The sequence below is a fragment of the Alosa pseudoharengus genome, unplaced genomic scaffold (assembly GCF_046254945.1).
Source record: "Alosa pseudoharengus isolate Yale_2024_CS ecotype anadromous, Long Island Sound unplaced genomic scaffold, YU_APseudo_1.1 YU_APseudo_1.1_scf_21, whole genome shotgun sequence".
Taxonomy (NCBI): Eukaryota; Metazoa; Chordata; class Actinopteri; order Clupeiformes; family Clupeidae; genus Alosa; species Alosa pseudoharengus.
The window spans coordinates 5,099,702-5,109,179 of NW_027468674.1; the positions used below are offsets into that span (position 1 = coordinate 5,099,702).

Sequence of the window (9,478 nt, forward strand, 5' to 3'; positions counted from 1 at the left end):
CTGCACGTCCACCAGATGGCACCATTTCACTGCTTGCTTACAGCTACATAAGGCTTGAAGTGCAGTGCCATCCCCCCATCTGGTGGCCATGAAATATGTAATGTAGCCCATTATATTTATTAGAAAAGTAACGACCGTCGAATAATCTTGTACTTCCTCACCAATTATTCTTCTAATCTATCTGGTTAATTGTGTTTTTCTACTTTGTTCCTTTATTAATTGTGGTGTAATATTGAGATACATCTTTGAATGTAATTACTCTGACATTCGACATTAGATGACCATAAATTTGAACAATGGGCACAGTCTTAGGAACGGACAGATTTTATAAGATTTCTCCACATTGCTTTAGCCAATTTATGTTATTTTTGCTGTATATATCTTCTACCAGAATGTAGTTTATTATCAAAGTGAAATGGTTGCCGGCATGAGTCACCAGTTTTAGTTTGAGCACATTTTGGAAGTATTGATTTGATGTGTTGAATGTAAGTCAATGGGAGCCGTGAATCTCAGAATAGTGGTGACCAAAGAATACTTCTCAGGATAGCGTGACAGCAGTTGCGACAGTCAACACAATGAGAGGAATAACAGATCAGTGATCAATAACAACTGGAATCTTAAAACAGTAAGAGTAGTCAAACTGCATCTCACCACAATGGTATAACAGTGCTCATATCGGCCACAGTTATGGCACCACACAAGTATAACAGTTCTCATATCAGCCACAGTTATGGCACCACACAAGTATAACAGTGCTCATATCGGCCACATTTATGGCACCACACAAGTATAACAGTGCTCATATCGGCCACAGTTATGGCACCACAACGGTATAACAGTGCTCATACCGGCCACAGTTATCGGCCACAGTTATGGCACCACAACGGTATAACAGTGCTCATACCGGCCACAGTTATCGGCCACAGTTATGGCACCACAACGGTATAACAGTGCTCATACCGGCCACAGTTATGGCACCACAACGGTATAACAGTGCTCATACCGGCCACAGTTATGGCACCACAACGGTATAACAGTGCTGAGGGTGCTGTGGCGCAGCAGGCTACAGCGCCCGTACCATGTACGGGTCCGAGTGGCCACGGGGATCCAGGTTCGAATCCGACCTGCGGTCATTTCCTGATTCCCAGCCCATCTCTCTCTCTCCCACTTACTTCCTGTCACTCTTCACTGTCCTGTCCAAATAAAGGCAAAAATCCCTGCAAAATATACTTATAAAAAAAATATTTATATAACAGTGCTCATATCGTTATGTCACCACACAGGTATAACAGTGGTCATATCGGCCACAGTTATGGTTTTGCCACAGGATGAAATCACAGCATAAAACTCTCTCCTTACAGATCAAGTGTTTAATGCTCGGAGTGAACTCATAAACGGGATTGGAGATGCTGCTCTCAAAGATCTGCTGGATGGCCTTCAGAAACCCAACTGTGACATGGGCCCCGTCATTACAAACAGGGAGAGGAATGAGGTTCTGCAGAATCACAGTGTGACTGAGGACCAGGTGACCTGCCTGGTTGACATGGTGTGGAAGAAGGGTGAACGGGCCTGTGAGAGATTTCTCTCCCTCCTTAAAGACAAGGAGCCTGGTGTCTATGGTGAGTGCCCAGTGTAATGGATGACCATTATGGCTAACCAAGCCTCCAGTGAACATGTTGATATAGTGCTGCAGAGGGGTGAACTTGGCCTCTATGGTGAGTTGGGTTTGTAGCAGGGCTTTGAACCGGTTCAAGGAACGAAAACGAAAACCGGGAACTTTTTGTATTTGACAGGGAACAGAAACGAAACCGGAAACGTTATTATTTTTTATGTTCTGGAACAGGAACACTTATTTAAAAATAATGGTAACCGGTTAATACCGGTTTTATTTCGTTCCTCAAAGTTTTCGTTGCCTAATTAACTAAAAAAAAAAAGTAATTATTTCCCTGCGCACGTTACCATGACGGCTGAGGTTCACTTCCTGTGTGACATCACATCAGAGAGCGGTGGATTACAAAGTCTCCACTCCACATCTTAAATAAGAGGTAAATTACGATCCATCGTTAATTAAAACGCTCATTCCAAACACAATATCAATAGCTATATTTGTCGACTCCACGTTAATGATGGACTAGCGAACATTTGGCTAAATGGCGCCAACACCTCTGTTTGCCTAATGCACAGATGGCTTGTTACGGTATGAGTAGGCCTACTGGATGGCCTTTCCCCCCGACAGTTGGAATTTGTTGTTGCCCGAGTGGCATAACCACGTGTCTTAATAATGTTGTTACGTTTGTGTGGAAATTTTCTCTTTTAACAATAAACTACACATTTGAAATAATTGTAAGCCTATTTAATTATTATTATTAATAATAATATAATTATTATTATTTAATAATGGTTGTAATATTATTACATTTGGTTTAAGCTAGATGAGAAAGATGTGACATAATTCTATAGCATTAAACAGCTGACAGGAACGAAATTAACCGTTCCGGGAACAGTATTTTTTTGTTCTAACCGGTTCGGGAACGTCAATTTATTGGTGGAACTCATAACCGGAAACGTTATAATTCCGTTTCTGTTCGGAACGAACCGATTGAAAAAAAAAATCGGTTCAAAGCCCTGGTTTGTAGACACCTCAGTGGTCAATGGAAGTCTGGTTTAATAGCTGCCCATTACGAGTAACCAACCACCAGGAGAAAATGTGGTCTAGTGGGAAAAGCACAACACATCACTGTGATCCATGTACAATGGAACATAACATAATATAAAGTAATTTTATTGTAGAAATAATGTGTTGGTTTTGTTATGAAAAATTAGTTATTATAAGTGTAATGTAGCTGGTCCACTGATTTCTAATCATAAGGTGTGTTTTTAAGAGACATTGGCATCAGCCATAAATACCTGTAAGAAATATAAGACACATAGGGCTATATTTTGGGTCACCAGCGCATGGCGTACAGTTCGTTATTCACCGGCGCGAAGTTGAATTCGTTATTTTGCACGTTTATTTTTTAAGCATTGCGCCCAGGGGTGTGGCAATTAACAACCTAGGGAGGGACCTGGCGCATTGTCTAAAAATCGCTATCATACACCACCTAAACCTGGTCAGAAGTCAATGGCGAGTTGTTCATATGCTATTTTAAGAGCGCATGTCAACAGTCATATTGGCAGGTGCACGCACCATCCTTCTATCATTCATGAACGCACACCAGCGCACGTCCATGCAAAGCATTACAAATTGCACGATTACAATGGGAAACATAATTAGAATAAAGATATTACGAAATACTGTACATCTCATGATGAGTAGTTATTCACCATCATTTACAAATTGGTAATGACGGTTAAAAGTGATTAGGGGAGAGGCGAGAGACACGTATGGAGCACAGCTGAAGACGCACTGTCACGACATATAAGCAACTCCTCTGCAGGATAAATGTTGTTTTATTCAGTCATTTGAGCAACATTAGGGTAAGTGTTGCTTTTTCCAGCCTATGTTTTCGATGGTAACCCATTGTCAGTCAATAGTGAAAGTAACTGCATATAACTGTCTTGTCGTTGACTGACTCCTTGGTGAAGTTAGTTTCACTTTGCCAATGAGTTCAAATAATAGACGAGTGCAAATGCGTGAAGGCTATGCTAGGTTTTAGTAAAGCATGGTTTAAGAATGACTATTCCATACGGTCTCGCAAGCAGCCTCCTTCAAATGCGCCGTTGAATGCCAAAATACCGATGCATTTATTTGACATATCGCGCATTGCGCCGTTAAAGGGAATGACAGATGTCATTCTCATTGGTTTAAAATGATGTTACGCCCCAAACACACCCATATGACTGATTAAAAGACCTAGGAACACCTTGTTACGCCATGCGCTCCACTTTTGAGAACGAAACCCCTCCCAATGTGAACTGGACATCCTACTAAATTTAAATAGACTTTTGACGAGTGACGATGCACTTTAGAATGTCATGATAGGGCCCATAGAGGGTAGCAGATAAAATACTGTTTAACATTGTGGTGAATACAAACAAATACAGTCACAAGAGGCTGAGTGAGGAAGATAATGAAGATGATGAAGTTTACTTTAGTTTTATTGTCCAGAATCCTGGGTAAAACATATCCCATCAAAGCAGCATAGCAGACAATGACAAGGCCTGACATACAGTAAAGTGCTAGTGCAATGTGCAAATATGCAATAAAGTGTCTTGTTTGTTTCTATACAAAAAATGTGCTCTCCCTACTCACCCCCTCTCCATACAGCCGTACCTATGCCCAGGTAGATATATACATTCCATCATTACACCACCTGCCCACATGACTTCAATGCCAATTAGATGTCAAAATAAAAGTACCAGTACAAAACCAACACACACCATACAGAAAGTGGCATATGGCCACTATAAACATAATATTAACATTTTAATTTGTAATAATGTTTCAGACCAACAGCAAATGATCCTCAATCTTAAGGAGTGGATCTGCTCGCAGTATCAGACAGTGCAGGAGTACAACTCCCTACTTGGAGAGGATGTGCTGTTGACTGACCGCTACACTGACCTACTGATAGTCCAGAAACACAGAGAGCAGGAAGAGATAGAGGAGGAGATTCGTTTCAGAGGAGTGAGTCTCTTCAGTGCCAGCAAGGCATATCAAAGCACCACTTTGGACCAGTTTTTCAGCCCTAATGCCCGTGGAAAGATACCTAAAGTGGTCATTCTTCAGGGCCACTCTGGACATGGCAAATCCTTTATGGCACAGAAGATCATGTTGGACTGGGCATCAGGCAACCTCTACCAGGATCGATTTGAACTTATTTTACACCTGAGATGTAAAGAACTGAACCAGGTGTCCAGAGAGAGGAATGACAGGTGTGTGGTGGATCTTGTGAGTTGCAGTCAGGAATTTACCCCACTGATCTCAGAGAAACTAAAGGACTCACCACAGAAGGTGCTCTTCCTCGTAGATGGATTTGATGAACTGCGATTCACAATGAGTGAAATCAGTGACTCACCTGTCAAAGACCCTTTCACACCAGCTCCTGTTGAGGCCATTCTGAGTGCTCTGTTGAAGGGGTCAATCCTTCCTGATTGCTTCCTGCTGGTCACCACCAGGCCCACTGCTGCAGACACACTGAGCAAACTGCTCAAACACCCTCTGCGTTTCACTGAGACTCTGGGTTTCTCTGAGAAGGGGGTGCAGGAGTACTTCCAGAGGTTCTGTCAAGATCAGCAGGTAGCAGAGAAGGCATTAAGGAGTGTGAAGGCAACTGGAACACTCTTCTCTTCCTGCTCCATTCCGGTAATCTGCTGGATTGTCTGTACAGTTTATCAGGAGCAGCTAAAAAAATCTAAAATGGCTGAGCTGGAAACAACTACCTCCATATTTGTCCACTTTGTGTCCACTCTGCTGGAGCATCACTGCCAGGGTTTGAGTCAACCCGTCCCTACTCTGCTGAGGAGCCTGGGCCAGCTGGCAGAGAGAGGGATGCTGGAGCAGCAGGTCCTGTTTGAGAAGGGAAGTGTGTTTAGTACAGTCTCAGATCCAGCCAATGTTCCCTTCCTGTGCAAATTCCTCCTGAAGAAGGAAGTCCACCTGGAGGAAATGTTCAGTTTCATGCATCTCAGCTTTCAGGAGTTCTTTACTGCACTCTACTACACCTCAGACCAGAATGAGGAGAAAGTCAAAGAGCTGCTCGGTTCTGTCAAGGAATATGACGGCAAGTCCTATGTCCTACCCATCATCCAGTTTCTCTTTGGCCTCTCAAATAAGAAGGTAATACAAAACCTGAAGAAACATGAGCTGCCTTCCACTCCTTCCATTCGAGGACAGCTACAAAAGTGGATTCTTGAACTCATTGAAAAAAGTAAAGATTCAGAGAAAAGTAATGAGTTGCTGTTCATTCTCCACTGTCTCTATGAGCTCCACGAGGAGGAGTTTGTGAGGAGAGCCATGGAGGTTTGGGGTAAGATAACCTTTGACTCCATTCCCCTGACGAGTACAGACTGCTCAGTGCTGCTGTACTCCCTGCAGCGCTGCCCGACCATCAGAAGCCTGGAGCTCTGGGAGTGCAACATCACAGCAGAGAAGCTGAGGATGCTGCAACCTGCACTGAGCAGGTGTGAGGAGCTGGGGTGAGTGTGTGTGTGTATGTGGAATACAAACAAATGTAGCCACATAAATAAACACTTTAGATATATTAAAGTTCAGTTTGATTTCCTATTAAAACAGCCTACCAGTCACATTCATATGGAAGCTTAAAGCCGACATTGTCTTCAGTGCTGGTTGACTATGTGTTTGTGTGTTTGCAGGTTAGTTGTTGAGGAGCTGTCCGATGCTGATGTGAATGATCTGATCTCAGCTCTGGGGAAAGGAAAGATCCTGAGTGGACTAGGGTAAGAACTGTATTCATATGAACACTTTCACTTGTTTATTTGTGTTTCTTGTGTATTGAAAGAGTGAGTGTGTTTGAAGGAAAATGTTTACAGTCAGAAAGCCAAAATTGAAGATCTCAGTGTTTGGCATATGTAAGTAAGAATGATGTCAATTTTAGTTGATACTAATGGTTTGTGATTTGTTAGTGATTTTGGTTTTGACGATTAATAGGCTTAGTTGTAGATTGGCCGCTGTGTGAAATCCCCTACCTATAGCACTTCTGTGTGTATTTGAAATCGTTTTGGTACCCATGTGTAGACACATTGGAAGAGAAGAGCCGTTAGATGGAAGGAATGCACTATCCTGACTGTGCTTGCGTGCTTACTCAGTGAGAATTATGCTTTAGGAAAGTATAATATTACAGAACTTTTGTTTATTGCTTATTCATTTGGAAACTGGATTCACATTGCTCTAGATCAGTGGTCACCAACCTTTTTGAGCCCAAGATCCCTAACCTCGCCCTGAACAAAGGCAAGATCTACCTTGAAGCGTCAAAAGAAAATCAAAGCTAAAATACTTCCAATTTAAGGCCTTTTATTTAGGCAAATGTATCAGGTCAAAAATATCACATCCTCCACCCCCTTATACAGGCGTCAATGAGATAACAACACTTTAACATAGTCTTTACTTACATGATTTTGGTTTTGATTTTCTAATTGGAGTAAGTGTTTGTGAGAAATTGTGACAATACGTCATGATAAATTTGATGTTTGATCGCTGTTTTGGTATGAAGCATCTTTCACGTAATTAATGCGTACTCTAGAAAGTGAAAGTAACCTAAGCCTAGGCCTACAATGCACTCCGTGTCTGTGCACGTCCGCAATCGATTACATTCTTGAAATGGAGAACAAATTCCTGATCGCTAAACTTTTGTTTTTTATTTTCTGTCAGTTAGCAGTTGATAGAAGCACCTAACATAATTTGACTTCAGCGGTGACAAGTCCTGTTGCGAGAGAGAGAGAGAGAGAGAGAGAGAGAGAGAGAGAGAGAGAGAGAGAGAGAGCGCACCTGCAAAGTGGTGCTGTGCGCGTGTGTGTGTCTGCATGGGGTTACGTTCGGTTCAAGTCAGAAGTTGGTTCGTCCGGTCCCGCATTCACGCTGCTCCATTATTAGATTAACGTTATCAGACACTGTAAATGTATGCAGGAATTTCTCGCATTATGATGGCTAGGTCTTGAATAAATCATGCGCTATCCTATCCCACGCTGAAATGTAGGCTACGCCCTGCAAATTTTGGCGAACATGTGGGAATTTGGTGACTGTTTTTAATTGTCCTGTTATTCTCGGGATCTACTGAGCAAGTCCTAAAGATCTACATGTCGATCGCGATCGACGGGTTGGCGACCACTGCTCTAGATAAATATATTTTACGTTTTGCACACATTCATTACTTTCCACAATTGGTCCGGGATTGACACCAATGCTCAGCCAGCCGGGAGTCAGAAATCTCAGAGAGCTTTATTCACGAATATCCGGAGACATACGTTGTGTTGCTAACAGACACAGTCTGATGTTACAAACAAGGAAACACTTTTTATACCCTCAGGACAAACCAGACAAGACATGACATCTCTATTAATGGTACGCAAACCATTTTACGACCTGGTTACTCAAGCAGTTGACCATATCTATAATGTTGTATCCCCTAACGACCGACATCTATGGAATCCACTCAAGATTGACCCCAAGACAGTAAATAAGGTCTTAGGTGCCAGCCGGAGCAGAGGCCGTCCTTCTCTAAGGCACAAGCAGCATGGTTGCACAAACACCTTGAACATGCCATTCCACAGAATCTCATAAATCTCCCCTTCACTTTCTGCTTACAGCAGCATCTCCCTCTTTAACATGTTCACAGAGCACACCAAAAGAGTAAATGGTTGACACCTTTAAGGCCAAAATTTCTTACTGCAATCTGCTGCCATAACAGATATTAGGGGCAGCCATAGAATTTACAGAACTGTATACAGTCTATGGGGCAACATAAAAACTAAAATATAACAAAGTACCAGTTATTTGGGTATTCTTTATAAAAAGACATATGACAAGGTGTTAAAGGGTACTGAGAAAGTTCCCCTTTCTAGGAAGGAGGCAAACCACTTCAGAGCAGTGCCTCGAATGTAGTGTAGTGACGAATGTAGTGATCCACAGTATCAAAAGCTGCGCTGAGCTACAACAACATTAACAACGGTTGTTTGTGACTCTGACAAGTGTTGCAGGGACAGAGGAATTAGTCAATAGTTTTGGTTATGACTACACCACCTCGGTGGGGGGCACATGATGCTTTATAACTTTATAACTTCATAGACCAGAATTAATTACTAAGGGCCCTATCATGACATTCTAAAGTGCATCGTCACTCGTCAAAAGTCTATTCAAATTTAGTAGGATGTCCAGTTCACATTGGGAGGGTTTTCCTTCTCAAAAGTGGAGCGCATGGCGTAACAAGGTGTTCCTAGGTCTTTTAATCAGTCATATGGGTGTGTTTGGGGCGTAACATCATTTTAAACCAATGAAAATGACATCTGTCATTCCTTTTAACGGCGCAACGCGCGATATGTCAAATAAATGCATCGGTATTTTGGCATTCAACGGCACATTTGAAGGAGGCTGCTTGCGAGACCATATGGAATAGTCATTCTTAAACCATGCTTTACTAAAATCTAGCATAGCCTTCACGCATTTGCACTCGTCTATTATTTGAACTCATTGGCAAAGTGAAACTAATTTCACCAAGGAGTCAGTCAACGACAAGACAGTTACGTATATGCAGTTACTTTCACTATTGACTGACAATGGGTTACCATCGAAAACATAGGCTGGAAAAAGCAACACTTACCCTAATGTTGCTCAAATGACTGAATAAAACAACATTTATCCTGCAGAGGAGTTGCTTATATCTCGTGACAGTGCGTCTTCAGCTGTGCTCCATACGTGTCTCTCGCCTCTCCCCTATCACTTTTAACCGTCATTACCAATTTGCAAATGATGGTGAATAACTACTCATTATGAGATGTACAGTATTTCGTAATATCTTTATTC

At 42.1% G+C, this 9,478-nt stretch overlaps 1 protein-coding gene across 4 annotated transcripts in view; it reads left to right on the plus strand.

Annotated features, from left to right (window-relative positions):
* LOC143137493 (NACHT, LRR and PYD domains-containing protein 1 homolog) overlaps positions 1-9,478 on the plus strand; it is a 61,458-nt gene that overhangs the window by 27,586 nt on the left and 24,394 nt on the right. For 3 of the 4 annotated variants that reach the window (XM_076297721.1, XM_076297722.1, XM_076297723.1), the window contains exons 4-6: positions 1,362-1,619; positions 4,449-6,138; positions 6,316-6,399. In XM_076297721.1, the coding sequence (XP_076153836.1) occupies positions 1,362-1,619; positions 4,449-6,138; positions 6,316-6,399 (2,032 nt within the window). Of the gene's footprint in view, positions 1-1,361; positions 1,620-3,241; positions 3,478-4,448; positions 6,139-6,315; positions 6,400-9,478 lie in introns of those variants that run through there. The other variant, XM_076297724.1, reaches the window with a different exon arrangement.